Genomic DNA, 26,088 nt, shown 5'->3' with positions numbered 1-26,088 from the left:
ATGTGGCCTTGAGCGTTCCCGATGAATGTTAATCAAGGTAAGCGCTTCGTAAGTGTGAAAGGTATAAAGTATTTTCATTTATATAAAGTTTTTATCATTACACATGAGGCAAGTTTACAAAACTACACCAATCACAACAACAATTAAGACATGTTAACTAAACCATAAATGGCAAGTTCACTAAACCACCACCAGAAGTTCAGATACGACATCTTCAAAATGATTCATTTCTTCTGATTCGTTAGTTCAAGCATTAAACATTAAAATAAATATGTAATTATTTGAAATATCACTATGAGGTCTATACATCAAAGTAATATTTTCTGAAAAATATACATAAATTCGTCCAATACATTCCTGTTAAAACAATAAAAATCGAACCAATGCTTAAACAAAAGATTTCAAATATTTATTGAAATATCAATCGGTTTGTTTCTTCCTATCTTTCTTTGGTATAGACTTTGTAAAGGTTCATTATTGCTATCTTCTTTTAATGGAACATACCAAAAGGTTATATATTGAGTTTTATCTTTTAATGTCGGATATTATATTTCTTGTGTCTATAAATGGTATTTACATACGGAGTTCTACTGAAAAACAATAATTTTTCAAACGATAAAGTTTATCCAACTGTAAACAGAATAACACTCAGCAAGGAAATTCTTGTAGCATATTGAAAATCGATCAGGTAAATGGATTTAAAATATCGAACGCAAGAGTAGTTGTTCAAACTTTTATTTATCTGTTTGCGAATGATCGTGAATAATACGTCAACATTTTTTAGTACCAAATATAAAAGTTTGTTTCCTTCGGGTACTACGTATTTGTTTATGTATTTTTCCTATATTTAGCTTAAAACCTTTTCATACCACTTTATTCCGTTGCAACATATTGGTTTGACATTAGGGAACAGAACATTAATCAATGCCACCATTATCTAAATAACAACCCTGTTTCTAAACAAATTCATCAATGAATTGCGGATTCCTCCGAGCACAGTTCTGGAATTCCCAGTTCCATCCAACATATTTTCGCTGTCATTTTCTTGTCCACGGTTAGCCTTATGACCAGTGAAGAGTCGTGATATGAGTTTACTCTGGACTTGAGATGACACATCAGTACCCTCCTGTACCTCAATAGAAGTGGGCATAGGTTCTGTAAAAAAAAAAACAAGTATTAATATCAAATATTTACAATGTTTCTATCAGTCCACAAGAGATTCATATATATCGATGTAAATTGTTGAAAGAAAATGTACTATTATTTAAAGTTACAATATTCACACTGCTAAGGCTATTAATAGAACAAAAATAATACATTAGTTTGAATAGAAATTATTAGACTGCGTTATCGGTAAGACACAGGCTTCATTAGGTAGCACTCTACAGTTAGAAAATAAAATTAAAAATGAGCCACAAAATGTTTTATCATCTCCTATTCCTGGATTTCTAATACATTAACTTAACTGTTTGTGTTGTACATTTGCATATGTTTGTAATCAGTATCTTCCATAGATTTGGTTTTCAAAAGTTAAAAGGGTGAAACATTATTCCTCTTCTGTGTATCCATGGCAACATTCTGCATTTATTTACCATAAAATATTGCAAAAAGGGGGGTAAACATGTCACATATCCCCCAAAATTTGGATGAAACTAGAATTTCAATGCCTTTGAGTGATACCTGTTTAGAAACTGTTTTCATAAATCTTCCTAATGATCAAATAAAAAATGGGTGTCTTTCGCCTCATTTTTTCTTAAAATCTAATCACAAAGTTCGTGCGACAAAAAGTTGGAAAAAAAACATTACAATAATTGCCGGACCAATGTATGGTATGGACATGCAAATACGGACTGTCATACAGAACAGTCTATATTACATACATTATATGATCTTGGTGTTCATATAAACCCAATACTAAGGCTATTTTAATACTCAGCTATCCAAAAATGAATTTTATTGAACACTAGCTCTTATATTTGAAAAATCCACAGGGGCCAAAATGCGAAACTACACAACTGTGGAGTGCTACCTTAACCTTAATTGAAATTATTCAACTATAATGTCCGTAAATAAAACATATCATATCCGTATTTATGCTCTTTTAGAAATTAACACAGACAAAAGGTAGCACTTCACAGTTAGGTGGCAGGTACCAGTTTTGGTGTACCAGAATATGTGTCCCACGCAGAAATTTTGTTACAGTTAAGCATTGAGGTATATAATTGCATCATGTGGACTAAAAAAATAAATGAATGTAAATTCTAGGCTAGTGTACTACACAAGTAAGTAGTTGCATACACAGGTTGGGGATTTCCTTCACACATGGGTCCAATCAGATGTCAAAATTGTGGTCTCCTCACTTGACGGCATCCAATCAAAGAGGGGAAAATATTCATTTTTTTGTAAACAAAAATATCTTGAGATTTTGATGGTAAGGATAGGTTCGGACAAGGCTCTAATTCACTAAATATCCTTTATCTCTTGAATTTTGCCTAAAATTCTTGTCGGCTTTTAGCAGGATTCTGCAGGTGAGCATTAGATTGGTATCAGAGCATCACATTTTTTGCCATATTTGCAATGCATTTATAAATTTTAAAATCTCCATGCTGGACCGACACACAAATTTAAAGGTTTTCTATATATTTACATAAGCACGCACACATCTTAGTTCCTTGAAACCATACATTTTATTTGTATATAAGTTTGAATGAATTTTCAAGAAAATAAAATCAGAAATCCATGAAATTCTAAAGATTTACTGCCACCTTAGAAAATAAAATTAAAATTGAACCACAAAATATTTTATCATCTTCTATTCCTGGCTTTCTAATACATTAACCTAACTGTTTGTGTTATACATGTGCATATGTATGTTAACATCGTTCAAGACCGAGAGTTAAAATCATTCCTCAGTAAAGGACCTAAATACCGTTCCCCGTCAATTATTAATTGGAATGAGTGTCGTAATATCATCTACGACTCACTCAGTACTTACTGTTTGAAATGGATAAAACGGGAAAAAGCTGACAAAAAATCTTTGGACTTATTAAACCTATTTCGCGTATCAAACATAAACTAAAAGAACTAGCCAAGGAATTTGTTTTTGTCCCGGCCGATAAAGCTGCTTATAATATTATAATTGTTTGACGTAAATTTTACGATGAGGTTCTACAAAAAGAAATCACCAATTCATCAACATTCCAATTGACTCCATTTTCAGAAAATGACATATGTAACAAACATAAACTTTTAGCTACCGCTTTACAAGCAGAACCAAAAATAATGAAAGTCCCAACTATGTATTGGTTTCCGAAGCTACACAAAACACCTTACAAATATAGATTTATTTCGTCTTCAAGTCATTGTTCCACTTCTAAATTATCTATTCTTCTTACCAGTACACTTGGTACAATCAAAAACCTGATAATAAATTGTTCAAATAAGGCCTTCGAAAATAGTGAAATTAATTACTTTTGAGTGTCAAAAACTCGTTGGAAGTACTTGATCAATTGCATGCTTATATTGGTGATTTTGAATCTGTTCAATATTTTGATTTTTCTACCCTATATATCACATTGCTTCACATTCTCATTAAGAAAAAATTCACACACCTAATTAATTGGGCATTTAAAAGGTCAGAATGTGAATATATATGTTCAAACTTTTTTAGGTCATTTTTTAGTAGCAATAAACAAAAAAAACTATGTCAATTGGACATGCTTTGATACTATATGTGCTCTTGAACTTTTACAAGATGACATTTTTGTTCGCTTTGAAGATTCCGTATATCGCCAAGTTATCCAATGGGAACTAACTGTGCACCACTTATTGAGGACCTGTTTTTGTATTGCTATGAGTTACAATATATGACAAAAATCAGCAAAGACCCATCGAATCAACATCTGTTACACAAATTTAACAATACTTTTAGATATTTGGATGATATTTTGGCTCTCAATAATGACGACTTCAGTATGTATACTAAAGAAATTTATCCTGTTGAACTTACTTTAAATAAAGCTAATACTAACAATGACCACTGTCCTTTCCTCGATCTTGATATCTATATCATTAACGGAAATCTTAATACTAAAATTTATGATAAAAGAGATGATTTCTCATTTCCTATCGTTAATTATCCATTTTTAGATGGTGACGTTTCCTTGTCACCATCTTGCGGTGTTTATATATCTCAACTTGTACGATTCGCTCGTGTATGTAACAATGTTTAAGATTTTAACGAGAGAAATTTATGTATTACTGAAAAATTATTACACCAGGGTTTTCGATATCACAAACTAGTCAAAACATTTACTAAATTTTATCATCGGTAGAAGGACATCATTCGTAAATATAGCTCAACATGCAGACTTCTTATACGTTCAGGTATTTCACATCCGATTTTTTATGGAAATATTCTTTATAAAGCACAAACATGTCAGTATTCACCTCAGAAGCTAACAAAACCTTTAAATGGACTTATTAAGAAGGGATATAGTTACGATACTGTTGTCAGGTCATTAAAGATTGCATATGTTGGCGTTAATATTGATTCACTTATAGGGTCTTTGCATCGGAACTAAACACGTTTATTTAAAAACCAGTTGTTGGCATGACACGGGTTATGTTCTTCTCATATACGTTTATGATGGTATGATACTAAACCCCTCACTGGAAGGATTGTGTCTGATATTCATATGATGAAGACATGATCTTTCAATCAGTTTAATTGAAGTCTGGAGCTGGCATGTCAGTTAACTGCTAGTAGTCTGACGTTATTTATGTATTATTGTCATTTTGTTTATTTTCTTTGGTTACATCTTCTGACATCAGACTCGGACTTCTCTTGAACTGAATTTTAATGTGCGTATTGTTATGCGTTTACTTTTCTGCATTCGCTAGAGATATAGGGGGAGGGTTGAGATCTCATAAACATGTTTAACCCCGCCGCATGTTTGCGCCTGTCCCAAGTCAGGAGCCTCTGGCCTTTTTTAGTCTTGTATTATTTTTAATTTTTGTTTTTTGTGTACAATTTGGAGTTTAGTATGGCGTACATTATCACTGGACTAGGATATATATTTGTTTAGGGGCCAGCTGAAGGACGCCTCCGGGTGCGGGAATTTCTCGCTGCATTGAAGACCTGTTGGTGACTTTCTGCTGTTGTCTTCTCTATGGTCGGGTTGTTGTCCCTCTGACACATTCCCCATTTCCATTCTATATTTTATCGGTATCTTCCATAGATTTGATTTTCAAAAGTTAAAAGGGGGAAATATAATTCCTTGTCTGTGTATCCATGGCAAAATTATGCATTTATTTTCCATAATATATTGCAAAAAGGGATGTGTAAATGTCACATATCCCCCCCAAAAATTCGAATCAAACTAGAATTTCAATGCCTTTGAGTGATACCTTTTCAGAAACTGTTGACATTAATCTACATAATGATTAAATAAATATGGGTGTCTTTCGCCTCAATTTTTCGTAAAACTTCATCACAAAGTTCGTGCGATAAAAAGTTGGACAAAAACATTACAATAATTGCCGGACCAATGTTTTGTAAGGATATGCAAATACGGACTGTAAACAGCCTATATTACATACATTTCATAAGCTTAATGTTCATGTAACCCCACTTTGAAGGCTATTTTAATCTTCAACTATCCAAAAATGAATTTTCAAGCGCACTAGCTCTCATATTTGAAAAATCCACCGGGACATATTGCGAAAATACACACCTAACTGTGGAGTAGTTCCCTATGTGTCATTTCTTAGACAAAGAAAAATAAAGCGGGACCTGAATACCCCTTCACCTTTTGTGATGTCATCTAATCTAATCTAGGTAACTAACAAGACAGAAAATAGGATTTCATTTTGGTCTTTGAATGCAACAAAGATAAAAATTGACTTAAATCAGAAGACTTTAATTGAGATTTGAAAACATGTAAACTACTGCTGTCTCAATTTAAAACGCTAGTAATATTTGGTACCTGAATTGACCGAAAAAGTGACAGTTTAAAAAAAGAGGGACGAAAGATATCAAAGGAACAGTCAAACTCATAAATTTAAAATTAACTTACAACGCCAAGGCTAAAAATGAAAAAGACAAACAGTTATCAATAGTACACATGACATTCAATATGATCTAATATAGCGCCAATAACTAATTATTATCACTTATTACAAAGTCATATGCAACTTAATTTTTAAATAATTATTTAATCTTTTAGATATGATTTAGGTTTAACAATACGACATAACTAACGTGAAATTTGAAATAGTTATTGATGACTATTATGACTGGTAGGAACATTGTTTTTTTATGTCTGTTTATCAAAATTAATTACATTGATTTTTAATTGTTATCAACCGCAGTAACAGTTTCTCGTATCGCCAAGTTCGTATCAGATATTTTAATAAATATTAATACTATTCATCATATGATAAATATTAACCGATTTCATCAACCAAATTTCATTTTTTCTTCTTCAATATATTAACAATCATAAATAATTGCAACGAAAAAGAGATAACTCGAATAGCGTGAAATCATGTTTAGATTAATGCACTCTATTGAACATATTCCGATAAATGGCTAGTCTTCATTCATTGAATGTATCTAACGCGCTTTTAAGCATTCTTAGTTATTTCGTGACGTGATATGTCGGCAATTTTTAATCAGTAGATGAACCAAAAGTGACTTGATAGACGCTTGGTATTAGCTTTTGACATGATATGGTGCAATATTTGTCAAGATAAGAAGAAAACAATCTAATGAATAAACACATTTCGTCGTAATATTTTCTTTCATTTTGAGTTTAGCGAGTTTGATAAAGTGATGCAAAAAGTTATAATAATTTGTGAGTGCTTCAGTGATGCTAGTTGGCCGTGGGCCGAGTTTTCATATATTGAATACAAATTGAATACAAAACAATTTCCTCATGCTTACAAAACGAAAACGTTCATTGCACACACTTACTATTTATTATTATACAATACTTCAGCCGATCGTCAGCGTTGAGACAAACCGGCTAAAACATTTTGGTCTACAAATTTAGTAGTATATATGTAGATAGATATATAACAGGTATGTAAAAAATCTGAACTTTTTGTCAAAATTACACATAGTAATAGTTGTCAAGTTCCTGTAAGCCCATAAATTGATATATGGCTTTTTCAACTTTTGATTTTTTTCTGTATAGTGTTCTTTAGTTTTATTTATCCTCATTTAACGTGTTGTTTTTCTTTTTTACAGCACTGGGTCGAAACCTCTAATGGTAAACTATCAGTCACCGAGGGTGTCATTAACTTGTCAATGCTCTTCAACTTTGTACTTGTTTAAATTATAACTATTTTGACCCGAGCGTCACTGATGAGTCTTATGTAGACGAAACGCGCGTCTGGCGTACTACATTATAATCCTGGTACCTTTGATAACTATATGCAGTAGTCAGAACTTGTGTACTGGCATGATTTATAACAAATCTTTCTAAAATTATCAATTTAAAAAAATTGAAATTATAAAGAAACTAAGGTTGCGACTCCTTTAGGAAAATTTGCCCTAATATGGGTTTGGCTATTTTTAAGTTATTCTTTGTCATATAGCTCTTCAATAACATTAACGGTACTAATTTTCCTGCACCAGATGCGCATTTAAAATGTTACAGTTATTATACATTCTTGGCTTTGAGTGGTCCTGACAAATATAATTTGGACGCAGAAAATTATGTAACGTGAGGTTTTCATTTTTTAAGAGATTGAGAGGAATTTTTAACAATATAAACTTTCCTGATGTGTTCCATGATAATTATTGTGTATATCTATGTTATTAATTGAATAAAAGTCATGTTATCAATTATATTATGCAAGAGTTACATCTCTAGGAATAATATTTCGTCAGCTCTCTGTTTTAAGTCCGCCCTAAGCATTGATGGTTTTAATATTTCATGTCAGTTTTATAATTTTCCTACAAAAAATGTAAATGTGAGAGAGTTTTAAAATCAATTTTACATATGACTAATATTTCCAAGGGGCAAAACTCTTTTTTTTCAATGATTGATCAGCATTGGGGGTGTTCATATGTGTCCAGAACAGTAAGAAATAGCAGAACAATTTCTGGTAGCTTTTGTGTTGCATATATTATTTTTTTGAAATTCGTTTGATTATCGTTATCATTCTTTAAAAAAAGAATCATATCTTCGTACGCAAGACGAGTGTTTCGTCTACATAAATCTCATACGCGTCAGTCGAATCAAAATAAGTTTGAAGGCTAAAATCAAGAACAAAGCTCAGATGTATTGAAAACCACAAATATCGAAAAAATGTGCAAAATACGACTAAGTTTATTCTAACCATGTAGTAAAGAAACATAAGTGTTCCGAATAACATTTTATGAACAGGTAATTTACAGAAAATGAATATTTCATGTCAACATAAAAATGCTGACAACTGGGCTGGTGACACCCTCGTCAACGATTCGTCTGTAAAAACTCAACTTAGATACATTTTGATAAGACCAGACTTATAATTATAAGTTAGATATCAATTCTACCAGGGGAGGAAAGGTTTGTTTTATCAGACTAGTCCTTGCAAAGTTACTTTAGTACTTTAATAAAATTATACTGTTTTATACTAATTATGTGCAGAGGGATGCAAATTTATAATAAAATAGGTCTGTAGTTCTATTATATAAAATTTCATTAATTATCTCTTTACTTTATAGTCAACGGCAATGTTTCTGTGTTATCGTGCAGAGCATGCGCGGAAATATCAATTTATAATTGGATTTGAACACATCCTTCATTGAATTCTATAAAGTAAAGAATTTTAAGAAGTAATAACCTCAATTAATTTAATATTTCCTTGAGATTTGCATTTTTAATAATTTTATTCAAATTGCTTCAAATCATACTTAAAGTTCTTTGCTTCCTTTTTTATGACATAATAACCTTCCTTGTATCGATTTTTTTCCTTACGAAATGTTTGATTTGTCTATCCATGAATCAACATTCGGCTATTCCGTTGAAGGTGAATCCAACAATGCGCATAAAATCGAGGAAAAACGATAAATTTTAATATGATTTATGAGAAAAGTTCTCTTATCACATAACTAGCACAATTTAACAAAAATCAATGCTGTTGTAATTGACTAATTAGCATTAAGATAAATTTGAAAAAATGTAAGATATGTCCATTATTTGTTTTTAACATGTTATTAAGGGAAAGTTTTTTCTCTGAAGATTTATAGACATTCCAACGTTAATGTTGCTTTTTAACTTACTTACTTTTGGTAAAACAGTTTTAAAAAGTCCAATGTAGGTCCTTATAACTTCATCGATCTAGCTCATTTAGACGTTACAGTTTTTGTCGAAGCGTACGATCAATTTAAAAATTGCCGTTTCCTAGGCAGTTTCATCTGAAATTTCAACGTTGTTCTCTATTTAAACACAATATCGGTCCGTTTTATCAATTGGCTATTTTGATCTGAGCGTCACTAATGAGTCACTGATGAGTCTTATGCTATTTTGGCGTGTTGAATTATTAGCCTGCTACCTTTAATAACTATTAACACCACTGGGTCGATGCCACTGCTGGTGAACGTTTCATTCCCAAGGGTATGACCAGCTAATAAGTCAGCTCTTCGGTGTTAACATGAATATCAATTATATGGTCATTTTAACAAATTTACTGTTTGCAAAAGTATGAATTATTCAAAATACAAAGACTTTCTTATCCGAGGCATAGACTACCTTAGCCGTATTAGGCACAACTTTGGGTCCTCAATGCTCTTCAACTTTGTACATGTTTGACTTTTAACTATCTTGATCTGAGAGACACTGATGAGTCTTATGAAGACGAAACGCGCGTCAGGCGTATCAAATTATAAGCCAGATACCTTTAATAACTATTTGTGTATTATTACCTAATGTGACTTTTTATCTGATTCTCTATTGCATGAATGATTCATGCATATCAGGAGACGTTTACTCTATAGACGAACCCGGTCTCGCTCAATTTCGTGGTCAAGCAAAAGTATTTCTCCCTCAGTTTTTGTTTGTTACCTTAATTTTTCTACCTGATCGATTTCAGAGATTTGAGCATCGATAGACTACCTATGACTTAATTTGAATTGAGAAATTAAGTATCCTTAGTATAGTGTATATACTAGCATATGAAGAGGACAGGCCTTAAAGATTAAATTCAATTGATTTTCAAGTATGCAGTTGTTTTATGAAAATTACGGGGTTTGGTTTGATTGACATTGAGTCAACTCTTCACCAGAGACCACATGACGTAGAAGATAACAAATAAATGTCACCGTTCAGCATTCACCAATGAGCAAAACCCATACCGGCAAAAATAGCTAGAAAAGGCCCCCAAATGAAAAATATTTAACAATTCAAACGAGAAAACTAACAGTCTTTGTCGTTTGTTTATGTAATTTATACGTGTTTCTCGTTTTTTTTATTTTATATAGATTAGACCGTTGGTTTTCCCGTTTGAATGGTTTTACACTAGTTATGTTCGGGCCCTTTATAGCTTGTTGTTCGGTGTGAGCCAAGGCTCCGTGTTGAAGGCCTTACATTGACCTACAATGGTTTACTTTTTTTAAATTGTTTTTTGGATGGAGAGTTGTCTCATTGGCACTCACACCACATCTTCCTATATCTATTATTTATGTTCAAAACAGGACAGAAAAACAAATATGATGTATAGCAACAAACGAAATCACTGAAATACTGGCATCTGGCTTGGTGTTTACACACATAGAATGTTGTTGTGAGAAAAAATTTTACGGGCAACAACCCCCCCCCCCCCCCCCTCCCTTTTTTTTTTGACTGGCCTGAAACAGGTGTGCTACAGCACAAAATAAGATCAAAATATAATATACTTTGAAAAGAGCTGCAGTCGTATAGTATATTTTTTTCTCTCTCGGTACAAGGCACAAAATATCAATCAGTACACATCTAACAGTAACATCCTATAGATCTAATGTAAAGACGTCATTAACAGCAAGAACAAACATGGTTTGCGCAAAGCCAAAATTAAACATCGACGAAATGTAGGAATACAAGTTATTTGACTATATGGAAGGAAATAATTAAACGCACTGGACTATTAGTTCTAGAACCCTTTCAAGGTGCCGTGATGAAACTGTGTAGTTTAAGGTAACCGATACATAGTACGGATCTACAAATTTTCATCGGAGGCCTTAAGCTTATATTTAGTTAAGAATGATTGTTTACTATCCGATTCTCTGTCAAGCGCATGCATCTAAATGTTCAGGAATTTATATTTACATTCTTAAAAACTTATTGTAGTATTTGCGTCATACTACCACCACATTGTTGGCTGCTTTGTTGGCCGGTACGAACACAAACATATTTGCGAGTAATCAAAATTTATTTATTATTCTAAACATAGGCATACTTTTTACCCTGTTATTATCAAAGAGTGATATTTGACAATCCACATTAGTCATTTATATTTTTTCATCAATAAGAATCAAGATAATAATTTAAGCTTTTTTAAGTTTACACCAATGCTCCAATATGATGAAAAGGTGTCTTTAATGACCTGATTGTTTCCAATGTAATATGAGGACGATAGTTTGATGTTATTTAACCTTATGGTCTTGGACGATGTTGTTAATATTAACACCCGTAATAACATAGCCATGTGTATCATATCATAACATAGCCATATGTATCATATCTAAAATTTGATGATTCACAGCCTCAAGTTAAAGTAACATTGTTGACATCTGACGTAACGGACGTATAAAATTTATACATCTGCACTAGTTTTATAGTTTGTTTACGAAATAATAGGTAGCTCTATGTTTTCAAAATAAGTAGGTATAAAGTTTTCCATGGTAACGCGTACATCTGCAAAAATGAAATTCTGTCACAGTCCAAGAAACATGCGTTTTAATTACTTATTAGTATTTTACCACGTTTTCACAATAACTAATGCCCTCCGTAGTTTTTAAATATAGATAAGAGATCGTCAAATTTATAAATAAACTCATCATAGATGCCAGGACTAAATTTTGTATATACGCCAGACGCGCGTTTCCTCTACAAAAGACTCATTAGTAACGCTCGAATCCAAAAAAGTTAAAAAGGCCAAATAAAGTACGAAGTTAAAGGGCAATGAGGACCAAAATTCTTAATTTATACGATATTAATCTATTCAACTAGCGTTTTTTTTTTGTTGTTGATAAAAATATGCCTAACATGTTATGTTAGTTTAAACATATTTATTTATAGTGGATTGGGAAACAAGTTATTGCAACTTATATTAATCCTTTCTACTTTACGAGTGTTAATGTTATTAGCAATGGATTCTTTCTTTTATTTATCATTTTTTTTCCGAATCGATGTATAACAATGTTGAATTAAAGTACTTAAAATTTGATTAGTTGTATATAAATATAGAATGATGTGGTATGAGTGCTAATGTATGAATACTTTTGTACTTGTATCCTGTGATCAGTTCCGAAAAGAGGATTGCTTGGGCGAAATCGGATAGTGTGGACTGCCATTGGAAAGAGAGAGCTTGTTTGTCGTTTAAAAAGCGTGACAATCTCTCAAATCGAGGCAACTAATAAAAACGCCGGACATGAATGGAGTTGTTTTTTTTAGAAGTATATACACCAACCTTGGTTCTTTCGGCGTGTACGTTTGAAGAATCGTCTATTCTTTTTATTTGACACGAGATTTTCTAATTCCTCTGGTTCCTTTACTTTTTTTGTTGACGATTTACTCCGCTGAAATTTGTCAAATAAAAAAAGAGAGATTTTGAATAGATTAGAGTATCAAGTATTATGTCATGCATTGTTTCATACGTGATCGTTAAATGGAGGAAAGAAAAGACAGAAATCACCAAAGTCAAAACGTGGGAAAGTTTATTGCACGACGAAGAAACTGATCTAAAAGGATCAAATGTCAACTTTATGAGCATCTGATCAATGTTAACAGGTAATGTTTAGAGAGACTAGTCATCAATCAAGCTTATGTTGGTGTTACAGTTTTCGGCGAAGCAAAATTTCCGTTTCCTAGGCAGTGACATCTAATACCGGCGTCACACATCAGCGTATAGCTCCGACGTACACCGGGCGTTCATGTGGCGTATGCCTGGCGTTTGTCTATAACGTAGATGGAATGCACGCTACGAAGGAAAAGAGTCTCTTGCACGTATTTGAGACGCGTCCCAGTCGTATCTAGGATGATAATCCGTGCTTTCGGCGTGTCTGGGACGTTTTATAATGGGGTGTTTGTTACGAACAAACCTGCATACATTTTAGTTAAGTCGAACGATCTTGGAGCGTATACAACGTGTCCTAAATAAGGGAAACAGTAGTATACCGCTGTTCGAATTTCATAAATCGATTGAGAAAAAAACAAATCCGGGTTACAAACTGTAATTGAGAGAAACACATCAAACATAAGAGGAGAACTACAACACAACAGAAACACAACATTAAAAAGTAACACACACAGAAACGAACTATAATATAACAATGGCCATTTTCCTGACTTGGTACAGGACATTTAAGAAAACAATGGTGGGTTGATATAAAAAAGAAGATGTGGTATGATTACCAATGAGACAACTCTCCACAAGAGACCGAAATGACACAGAAATTAACAACTATAAGTCACCGTACGGCCTTCAACAATGATCAAATTCCATACCGCATAGTCAGCTATAAAAGGTGGTTTTGTGGCATGCCAAACCTCCCGCTTTTATGGCAATGTAAAATATAACATTAAAATGACAACATTACATGACAGGACTACAATATAAATAAATGGGAGAACATATAGGACAGAGAAACTCACGAATAAACGCTAACAAAAGGTACCTAAATGTGTCTAAACTTATCTGTATCGTGTTCAACGCGCTTGTAGCGTATGTATTATATGCGTGTAGCGGACAGGTATATGCTTGACAAACGTTTGAGCTGGATGAAAGTTGTTATGCTGCATAAAAATTTCCTTGAGTCATAGCGTTCACCAAGCGTATACCTTTGCATTTCGACGTACTTCAAACTTATGCAACGCGCGATTAGCGATTGCTTATCGTTCCTCTTGTATGCAACAAATGTATACGGACTTTGTCATTTTTTTCTGTCATATGTTGCACGCCGGTCTATACGCCAATGTGTGATGCGGCATTAAACATCAACTTTAAACTCTATCAAAACACAATTTTGGACCGTTTCATCAATTTTCTGAAAAAGCTAGTGTTGAGGTAGCAATACACAGTTAGGAGTTTAGTTTCGCATTTTGGCCCCTGTGGATTTTTCAAATAGGGAAGTTATTGTGTAATAAAATTCATTTTTAGACAGCTGAGTGCTAATTTAGCCTTCAAAGATGGTTTATAAGAGCATCAAGATTATTTTTTACACGTTTTATGGGCTGTTTTCTGTTTGACAATCCGTATTTTCATAGCTAGACCGGCCATCGGTCCAGAAATTAATGTAATGTTTACAAACACTTTTTTTCTACACGAAGTTTTTGACGCAATTTTACAAAAAAAATGAGATGAAAGACATGATTTTCATTGGATTTGCTGACTGATATATGTACACAGTTTCAGAAAAGGTATTACTTCAAGCGATTGAAATTCTACTTTTAGCCAAATTTTGAGAAATATGCGACATCTTTTCCCCCCTTTTTGCAATATTGTATAACAAATAAATGCAGATTGTTGCCATGGATACACCCAAAAAGAAATTATATTTTACCATTTTGTATACTGGATATAAAATCTATCGAAGATTCTGATTACATACATATGCCAATATATGACACAAACAGTAAGCTTGATATTGCAAGAAAGCAATGAAAAGGGGATGGTAAAATTTATAAGAGCAAATTTTAATATTTTTTCCTAACTGTTTATTGCTACCTGATATGAGAAAGCCTAGGACAAAACAAATCATGTTTTCGCCTTATAATAAAAGCAACGGGTGTTGACTGCTTATATTACTGTGGCATCAGTAGTTATCAAAGGTACTAGGATTGTAATTTATAACGCCAGACGAGCGTTTCGTCTACATAAGACTCATCAGTGCAGGGCCGTAGCGTAATGGAGGCAAATGAGGCAAATGCCTCATTTCTGAAACGACGACCAAATTTTAGAAGTGTCATTTTTTGTTTTAATTATTTATTTTACATTATCAATATTCGAGTTTCAAACTATCTACCGGCACACTACATACAGTGTGTCCAATCTGCAGCAGCGATTGCAGCTTTTACCATAGCGGTGACGGTAAAAAAATAAGTGTTCCGAATACAAATCAAAATAAAAAAATTGAAACAAATCTAAATGTCGTTACAAAACTAGATGAAGACGGGTTCTTTAAAGAGGAAAAAAGATGAAAAAGGTAACTCATGAGTTTATACACTCCCTATAAGTATTCTGGCTTATTACTTTCCTTGGTTTATTTTTGAATCGATAACGCTATAGTTACCAATGTTTACACTATCAACTCATTGAAACAAATGCTAATCGATAAAATAATTCATTGACCAAAAATATAATAATTATTTATAATTGATTTAAACAAAATCATGAAGCGCCTTTCTATGGAAGTCTTTAATGTATAAAGCAATTCATGATTTTTATTTATCTTTGAACAAGTATGAAATATATTTTTGGTATTGTTTAAAAATATTTTTTTCGTGTTTCTTTTTCTGATTATGATCAGCATTGTCTGGTTGTATGCTAGCGTGTTTCGTTGATTCTAGTGCGGTAGGTCGTGGGTTCGAACCCCGGTAGATCAAACCAATGACTAAAAAATTGGTAGAATAATGTGTCCAGGTAGGTTGACATGTCTTCCAGTGGAATGTTTACAGATAACTTGTGATCACTTGTGACATTCGAACGTCAAAAATCCGGTAAGTAACAATGTTGGTCTAATCTTCTCTGTACCTATTCTTATGGTTAATGATTATGTATAATAGATATATCCTAATTGCTGATTATAACATGTTCTCGTCTTTTATAAGCTTATAACTTGCTGTTGAACATAAATATATGGACAAAATTGTGGACGTTAAAATTATATATATACATAAGAACGTGTGTTGAAGCTTTTCGATAGTACAGGTCACAGGAGAATCGGAAAGTTTTGGTTGACCAATAGAGATTAACTTTAATATTGAAACTTGTTTTGTTATTTACTAGGCTAGCTAATAAAAAACCCTCATTTCTGTTATATTGTTTTTTTGTTTTTTATTAAAAATAGTAATGCTGATATAAGCTTCTCCTGTTTCAGGCACCCGAACCCCCCCCCCCCCCCCCAATTTTTTTTTTTGCCTCACTTCAAATAAACATGCGCTACGGCCTTGCAGTGACGCTCAGATCAAAATAGTTATAAAGTCAAACATGTACAAAGTCGAAGAACATTGAGGGCCCAAATTTTAAAAAAGGCCAAATACAGCTAAGGTAATCTATTCCTGGGATAAGAAAATCCTTAGTTTTTGAAAAATTCAAAGTTTTGTATACAGGAAATTTATGAAAATTACCATATAATTGATATTCATGTCAACACCGAAGTGCTGACTACTGGCCTGTTGATACCCTCGGGCATGAAACGTCCACCAGCAGTGGCATCGACCCAGTGGTGTAAATAGTTATCATAGGTACAGGGTTATAATTGAATACGCCAGACGCGCGTTTCGTCTACATAAGACTCATCAGTGACGCTCAGATCAAAATAGTTATAAAGTCAAACAAGTACAAAGTTGAAGAGCATTGAGGACCCAAAATTCCAAAAAGTTGTGCCAAATACGGCTAAGGTAATATATCAATACTCGTTATATGTAGATTTGTTTATTTGCAGAATGACAAGCCCTAGGCCTTGATCGTTTTTGCATAATTAAAGACAACAGCAGTATTTCGCTGTTCAATAGTCATTATTCGTTAAGGCAAAAACTAGTTCGGGCAACAAACTAAGACCACGGAAACTTATCAACTATAAGAGGAAAAGACCGGAAACATAGAAACTGGCTGTAGATAACAACTTCCATTTACCTGATTTGATAAATAAAAAATAGAAGTTTGAACCTGTTTTCAAAAGATGTGAATACATTGAAGCGAAAATATCGAGTATCTGTCATAAGATCAACTTTCACCTGATGACTAAAATCATTTAGATATGGCACATGACAACAATTAATTAGAAAACTACTTCAGTCATGAATTAGTTCATAGGGTAGATGGATTGGTTTATTGTTTTACGACCTGGACAATTTATCAAATGTTTTTTTTGTTCATATGTAGACGAAACGCGCGTTTGACGTACACAAGTGTAGGCCTTGCATTTTTGGTGGATTTTTTTGTCCATCAGGTACCAAACAGAAGATAACATTTCATGATAAGTTGCAATCTACGTGTTAGGCACAGAACATTTTATATTATTTGGCTATTGGTTTAGGCCTTTTTTGTCATATAAGTCAATACCGTAGTTCGAAGAATATCAGTCTCTAAAGTATCATCAGTTCAGTAGTCATGATTTCTAACAAACATTTCTTTTGTTCTCCGTTAGAAATTTAAAAACGTTTCAGAATTAAAGGTTTCAACCCCCAAAAGCAAAAATGACATTATATGGATAAGGGTATCATTATCAAGTCCTCTTTAGTCATATAGCTGTTCATTCATTTCGGTTGATAAACATCCTTAGCCTTCAAATATACCATTTTTAAATGTTCTTGATGATAGTAAATCCAGAAAAGCGCTTTTTACGTATATTGTTTTTCCGACGTAGTCGGTATAGTTTCGGTTTGTGCCCTTTGAACTTAAGGACGCTTAACTATGGCAACAGAATACGCATGCTCGAAAATCCTTTCTGTGATTGGACAAGATGCTGTCATGGTGGGCAATTTGGTTGTGTTTGAAAAAACGTCTCGTTAATTATATCGTGATGGAAAGCAAGTGAACAACTATAAATATTTGAACTAGATCTTACAAAGATTTATATTTTTATTAAAATAATTGTTTCTCCAATAGCTCTTTACAACCATGACAGCTGTTTATTCGGGACAATTATATAATTTTTAATGTAAACTTTGTTGTACGAACGTACATGACTTTTAGGACGCACCTACGCATGTGAGATTTCCGCGAGGTTTTGGTGAATGTAAACAGAAAGATACGAGGACCGAGAATACTGAACACAAATAGAGAAAACGTTAGTAAATGTATATTTGTTTCTTGTTATTTGCATTGGATTTTTTGACAAATAAATTTTTTAGGTATCATCACAATATTCTTATATATTATTCCCTTAATATAATCAGACTTAGTAAAGAATTTCTTGTAGTTACATTCAGATGCAGATTTAAGTCATTGTGCTTCTGAAGGTTATCGAAATGATAGTTTTAAACTTATACTCAAATTTAAATACGTCGGATATCTTTTTTAAAGATAGTTCTTGTTTTATTATTATTTTTGTCACTCCTGTGTACATTTCTGGTCTCTCACATACAATATGTGTTATAACATGACATCCGTCGCCTACTTCATATTTTGATATTCGTATTTTAAACAACCAACTTCCACAAAACATGCAATTTACAGCATATGATTTGAACACAGGGGCGGATGCAGGAATTTTCGAAAGGGGGGGTGCTAACCCAGGGCAAAGGGGGGGTGCAAGGGGTGCAAAACATATGTCCCGATACAAATGCATTGATCGGCAAAAATAAAGGGGGGGTGCGCACCCCCGGAACCCCCCCCCCCCCCCTGGATCCGCCACTGGAACACTTGAATTATTTGTGGTCTTATAATTAAAAGAGGGATGAAAGATACCAACGGGACAGTCAAACTCATAAATCTAAAACAAACTGACAACACCATGGCTAAAAATGAAAACGACAAACAAACAACAGCATAAAAATATTCAACAATTACACAAAACAAATATTTAGTTCAGTAATCGAGCTTCAACTTTCTTTCAATATGTTTTTCTATTAAATTTATGTATTTGTTTTTCGGTCATAATCTATAGATAATAATTTCTATTTGATAAATATAATTACATGGAAAATCGTGTTGAAAACGTTGCGGATAGAGCTTGTTCGACCAACTCCAAAGTGGTGACTTTTTGCTCGTTCTCTGTCTACAAACTTATTCCCTGCAAGAGACAAACGATATGTTAAGCCACACACAAGTAAACTATTACACCAAGGGTTCAAAAGGTAAAGTTGAAACTATTCACCAATTCAATAGACATTATCATTTTGTTCTCAGTTTAGGAATATCTAAAAAGATGATCACGGATATATTTACCTTTTTGCTTAGCACCAAGCACAGTACTTTTTTCGATTCAAACATCACCGAAAAATAATATATGTAAGATCGGACATATAACAACCATTAAAATAGCAGTGATATTGATAGAATTTGTTAATAAAGCGTTTGGTGACTATACTGACTACATCTATACCGGTGAAAATTGAATAGATCTAAATTATTCTCCAGCAACTCCCGGAAGTGAAGTAAGTGTTGCTCAATCTCCAGTTTACTGTGATAGGTTTTGAAATCGTTCTTTGTCTTTTCAACATTTTTCTTATTGCCATGATTTGTCTGTCATAATTGATTTGTGTGTTTTTGATGGCCCCCTATGTGGCCTATTTTTTTCATTGTTAATTTGCAGTTGCTTGGTGGGATTTAAGGTCTTTTCCACTTATCATTTTAAGTCTGATTGATTGCATTTTATTATGAATCGCTAGAATGTAAAACACTGACTCCATATAAAATCCTCTCCCAGGTTATAAGATTTCTTATTGTTCAGCTCTTTGTCATCATATGTTCGGTCCTGGTGCATTTTAATTTAGAAATAGTGCGGTGTGGTGTTTTTTTTTTTTTGTTTGGCGCTATATTAAAGAGGTTGTGAGTAAAGATTAAATTATAAGTGTTTGAACTAAATCAGAAACATGACGATCAACTGTCAATCGATCCCTTTATAGCCCTTTTTTAAGTTATCAAGGAAAATAGATACCAATATTAGAATTAATAAGTGTGATTTTGTATACTTAAACAGCTCACCTTGCGCATCACTCTCATTAACTTGGAAAGTTACTGTCTCTTGTGTACCATCCGTTACTCTATCCAGAAAACTATTACCCTGTTCATTATTCTCAATAATTTGAACAGTAACTGCTTCCGGTGTAACATCTGTATCCTGTACATTACTTCCGGTGATTTGGAAAGTTATTGCCTCTTGTGTAACATCTATTAACCTATCCAGGATAATATTACTGATGATTTCGTCATCTTCATCTTCAATGTCCAAATCAAAAGACTCGTGTAGCCTTCTCACTTCGAACAACTTATCTGTTGACTTCGATACATCAGTGCACTTTATAGTAGGGTGTAACCAATCACCAACAGAATCTGGTATTATGACTTCCTGTTAACAACAAAATATAGGTGTTAAGGATGTATTCTTCTGACTTTTCAGTCTCGTTCAGTCTCGTTGAAATCTCGTTCTTGATTTTTTTCCAAAACATGTGATACAAGTGGAAAATATCAATGAATTTTAGAAATATTATAATCAAACATAACTCTGTGAAAAAATTGTGAATTTAAAATGAATGGTTTTTAAGTAATCCAGTTTTCGAATTTTACGACCAACCAAGTAAGTATTTTTAGCCAAAATTTTTAGAAAATGGGTTAGGGATACAAAAAATGATTTTACAAGAATCATGTACATCCCATATCATTTTGGTCTTTTCAAATTTCTTAGGTATGTATTTTTTCAATCATTTATAACAAAAAAGTTGAAATAATATGCATTTTGTTCTTAAAACTGAGAAAAATCAGGAAAAATACAAAATTGACAGCATGGTAAATTTACACAAAAAAGAGTCAAAATATGATAAAACTTTCTTATATTAACATCTACCTATAGTTTTTTTAAGTAAAATTTATTCAGATTGGGCCACTTCATCTTTATAGAAAGTATGAAAAAAAGTTCAATTGTGGAACTGTGATTTTTTTCACGATAATAGCCCAAAAATAGGTGAAAATCGATGAAAAAATGGGAAAATCATCAAAATTTGGCATTATCAAAGGCCCGTAGCAAAAAAAAAGAAGTGCACCACCATATGATTCTTTCTTCACCAATTATTTTGTTATAGTTTTATAAACCCAAAAATCAGGTTAAGAAAAAAAGTTTAAATCTAGAAATTTTTGGCTCCTCAGAGGTGTACATCCTTAAACGATAAACTGTTAGTTAACACATATTTTTTTGTCTTAATAAACAATAGGATTGGATGCAAGTTATAACAACTTAACATAATCCTCTCCAAATAAGTAGAACATGCAACATTTCTAGATGACATTAATTCTATAATTCAGTACTATATGAAAAAATATATACAATTCATATATATATAATATGTTTAAACAGTAACAGTAAGATACAAGTACATTTTAAAAGAGTGGCGAAAGATACCCGAGAGACATTCCACTCATCAATCGAAAATAAACTGACAACGCCCTGGCTAAAAAATAAAGAGGCAACCAGACAAAAAAAAACCAAACAAACAAACGAACAATAGTACAAAAACACAACATAGTACAGGGTGCTATAAACAGTTTCGTATAAAAAACTAGGGGTTATTCCCTGACTAAAAATAACCATGGAGGGAAACCCCTGTTTATTTACTCAATTGGTGAAAAAGTATCATGTTTTTTGTATTTGATTGTAAAAACTAGTTAATAAGCTTTCAATTAAAACAGGTTAAATGATTGAAATAATTTAAAAAATTATATTAACTTTACATGTTTTGAGGGGAGACAACACTGTAAACATCCTGTTTTTTTTGGCAGTGAAAATTGAAAACTTATTTTCAGCCACTGTAGCTCTTTTCGGAGCACGAGACCGTACCCTGAAACAAGATTTTTTTGAAAGGCCAGATAAAAACCTACAAATTTCATAAAGTTTTGATTATGTAAAATGTGCATGGACCTGGTTTCAAGTTTTTTATGTTCAAATTAGACCTTTTTTCCCCATGTTCATTGAATGGAATATTTTTAATATATTAAAAGTACACATTATTTTTATTTCATTATAAACTATAGAACATTCTAATTCCAGTGATATCTAGTTTTATACAAGTATCTTTAATAATCAGTCCACCACTAAAGGTCACTTAAGCATGGTCCCTCAAAATGTGACGTCATAGAAAAAACTGTTGATTGCACCCACACTAAAGACTAAGCAACACGAACCCCGCGTCAAAAATAGGGGTGATCTGGAATGGGTAATAGAACCTGCTTGTTGGCAATCAAGAAATAAAGCATCCTGATAAGGTCAGTTTCAGGGAATTTTTTGTTTCAATCAGAGTGAGTCTTCACAATGTATGATTTATCCCTCCCAAAGACAAGATTTTTGTTTCTACATTGGCCATTCTTTTTATGAAACAATGCAATACCAAGTCTTTCAATTTGTCTTTAAGTTTGGAATGAGAAATACTTGTGTAAAGTGTAGAAAAGTCAAATGTTTTAATACTATTGCAAGATGAAAGAGTCTTAGATTGTATGTACCCTTAAAGATCTTTGGATTTTTTTAGTATCCAAATCTGATTCACTTCGAAGCCTGGCTTTGTTTACTGATAAAGTTGATGTTAATGATTAAGAAAGAGGTTTCGTGGAGTTCTTAAAACTCTTGGTTTAATATCTTCAATATTATTCATAAGTGATGTCTGAATCCTATCAGCTATTATATAAAGCAAGAGCACAACATCATAATCTAGCCCACGTACAGATTGTTTTTATCATGGAAAATTAAATTGTGTCAAGTCTAACATTTTTCAGGTATACATCTGGATACTTAAATTCGTTCTACAATAGGCCCTTGGAATATAAGAATTATGTGAATACTAAAGATTTTAAAATTTCATGATTTAGCTATCACTTATCATTGTCAGGTGGATCACTGTGTGCGTCCAGATCAACCTAGAGGTAAAATCACCTTGAACCGGATATTACGTCTTTCGTGAACTCATCAATAGGTCTAAGTTTAGAGTTCTGTGCAGGCGCATAAAAGAGTACGAGTCATGTATTTTGAAATCGCTTTGCAAATATATGACGATTTTATTTAACATCGCGTGATGTATTAGTGATGCCTTGTGGGGGAAATGACGAAAGGTAGCAATTGATGATGTGGCACTTGCTGCATATTTTCGGACCTGCGTTTTAATGTGACTTTACGGATCCACCTCTTGCAAATAAAGAAACACATTCAATAATCCTGCTGTTTATAACGGAACTGCTTACGACTAGATTTTTCAATTTTGTCTTTTAATTGAAATCAATAGTTTATTTTCAAATTACCAACTTTGTTTCCAATTTCAGTTTCCAGTGATTTAGCAGAGAGGAAGACACACGATCAGGTTGGAAAGCCTTTATCCCTGCATAATAAAATCAAGTGTAAAAAGCAATGTGTATGTGTGAGATCTGGTAATAATGCTTCTTTGTAAGTGCCAAACGCATTTAGGACTGCAATTCCATAAAGGTTAAGCACACGAAAACCATCGAAACATTCGAGAGAATTATATCGTCAGCAATCCATTTTGTCCTACCCTCATTTTTTCAGTAACCTTTGGAAATAATTTTAAAATTGGAAACAAAATGGTATTTGGAAAATAGCATAAAAAACAGTGAGCTCTTAATTATTTTGGAAGTATTAAATTGCCGCTATGATCATGCAAATGTAAACATATATTATATGGAACAATCGATTCTATGCAATTATAAAACGCTTGCAGATATCGTTCAGTACGGTTGAACTTTTTATAATTCTTTTAAGTGAAAATAAATATTTCAAATGTGCATGTTTTCACAAACAATATGGTTCATGTAAACAGTAGCAGACAATCAAGATGAAAAGTAAAAAACCGATAAACGGTTCGACCAATTTCAAAACAAATACTACACGGTTTGCTTCTTTTGAGACTGAGAATATATTTCATTACACTTAAGTATTATCTTCAGTAACAATATTAATACCATCTAATGACGCACGTTAAGATTTATGCAGGAAATGGTTTTTTTTTTTAATTTTTATTTTATGACATAATCTACTATTATTTAATTTTAACATTGTTTTCCTGTATACTTGACTTGCAAACCTGTTTACTTACTTCATCCGACATATTCTCCTCAGTTTCATCGAATGCAAATAGATATTCCCCAAATACGCTGTCGATTACAAATTCTTGAATAAAATGACTAAAGATAGATTCGAAAGCTTCTTCACAGTTAATAGACTCATCCTCTCCCATTACAAAGCATATTTATCTTTAACCTGTTGACGAAAGGAATTCATTACAAATTTAGGACTATATTCAACTTCATGTTCAGGCCAATACGCACTGACTATACAATATGGTAAACAACCCGACCACAGAGCAGATAACAGCCAAATACCACCAATAGGTCTTCAATGTAACGAGAAATTCCCGCACCCGCTGTCGTGCTTCAGCTGGCCCCGAAACAAAAATGTACACTAGTTCGGTGATAATGAACCATTTTTAATATTGAGTACAGATTGACTTAGTTTAATTTTCATGCAACAAGCAGATTGACGATAAAGTTGCATTGATACTCATTCTAGCCTCTATTGTATCGAAACTGTTCTAGTGTCGACCGCCGCTTATTGGCCTCTTGTTGCTGGGTTGTTATGGCATTGTCGCCGCTCACCATCTCCTTTATCCAAACATATTATGCAATCCCCTAATGCATAACTTAGAAGTCTTTCGTTTTCATTGTTGTGTTTTGTGTACTGTTGTCGCCACATCTATTTTTTATATTGTATAACCGTTATAAATATTTCATTCAGTGGTTGCCTTTTGTTGATGTGTTACATATTTGTTTTTCGTTCATTTTTTTGTATAAGAATTAGGCCATTTGTTTTCTCGTTTGAATTGTTTTACATTTGTCATTTCGGGGACTTTTATAGCTTTCTATGCGATATGGGCTTTACTCATTTTTTGAAGGCCGTACTATCGCCTTTTGTTGTAATATTTGTGTCACTTAGTATCTTGTGGAGAGTTGTCTCATTGGCAATTATATTACATCTTTTTATATTTAATATTGCGCATGACCGCAAATTGAACAGCTTTTCGCAAATTTGGATTATCTATTCAGAAAATGTTAAAAAAGGGCATTTCAATTCAAAACCATATTCTATCGATATTAGTTTTTGCATCGTCTTTCAAATGTAAAAATCACGAAGTTCTTTTCCATAACATGTTTCATGTTTCATATTTATTAAAATAACAAAAAATGTCTGTATTGAGCTTTTCCTATAAGCAGTAACCATTTGATTTTCAGGGGGGGGGGGGGGTGCTATGGATTATTTTCAAAAAAAGGCTGTTTTGCTGCCACTATAAGTTTTTTATGTAATGCTAAAATTGAAAGAAAAAATGTTTTCGACTTGTCTCCAAAAAAAAATAGATTGTTTTTCGCCAAAGCCCAAAAAAAAAAATTTGTCCAAAGCCCCTCCCCCGAAAATCAAATGGTTGCTGCCTTAGACTCTTATTTATAAATTCCATTGAGATGAGATTCATAAACTCTCTTATAATAACTAAAAGGATCGAAAAGTGATTATGCTTTTTCCAAATCATTTTAGAGCTTGATTAAACTTGTTTTATTCATTCGGTAAAATTGACATGAATTTATCAAGTTACTATCGTTAACAACGATTCTATATGGCTAATCTACTCACAATTTCACAAATATCAAGGTTGGAGAGCTTGCTAAAACTTGGACTTTCAGGTTGAAACTGACGGCGGCACTTCTAACGTTACCATAACGTGACTGTGACGTCGTCATCATTGCTTGATAAATGGTTCCAAATTTCTAGTCAATACTCAAGATTCGGACTGAATAATCAAAAGATGACAGACTCGATGTCTTTAATCATATCACATTTTTGATAAAATCGTTGAAATAACAATTATGTTGATGATATAAAGATAGAATTGCCTTTATTTGTATAGAATGCTTAAAGGAAGTATGTATATAATTTAATCTTTAAACCCGACAATTTGGGGTAAATTACAC

The 26,088-nt window shown here is 32.8% G+C and overlaps 1 protein-coding gene across 2 annotated transcripts; it reads right to left on the bottom strand.

Moving 5' to 3' along the window:
- Positions 1-719: 719 nt before the first annotated feature.
- Positions 720-25,853, bottom strand: LOC143042331 (uncharacterized). 2 transcript variants are annotated; one of them, XM_076214612.1, is made up of 6 exons: positions 25,751-25,853; positions 24,165-24,328; positions 20,062-20,425; positions 19,053-19,147; positions 12,661-12,769; positions 720-1,155 (listed from the first exon to the last, which is right to left on the bottom strand). In XM_076214612.1, the coding sequence occupies exons 2-6, from the start codon at positions 24,303-24,305 to the stop codon at positions 938-940; spliced, it is 927 nt and encodes a 308-aa protein (XP_076070727.1). In that variant the 5' UTR covers positions 24,306-24,328; positions 25,751-25,853; the 3' UTR covers positions 720-937. The 2 variants fall into 2 exon arrangements, with proteins under 2 accessions (XP_076070727.1, XP_076070734.1); XM_076214619.1 differs by lacking the exon at positions 720-1,155 and adding an exon at positions 6,974-7,043.
- Positions 25,854-26,088: the final 235 nt, after the last annotated feature.

The sequence above is a fragment of the Mytilus galloprovincialis genome, chromosome 1, assembly GCF_965363235.1.
Source record: "Mytilus galloprovincialis chromosome 1, xbMytGall1.hap1.1, whole genome shotgun sequence".
Taxonomy (NCBI): domain Eukaryota; kingdom Metazoa; phylum Mollusca; class Bivalvia; order Mytilida; family Mytilidae; genus Mytilus; species Mytilus galloprovincialis.
This window is presented reverse-complemented; position numbering and strand designations above follow the sequence as displayed.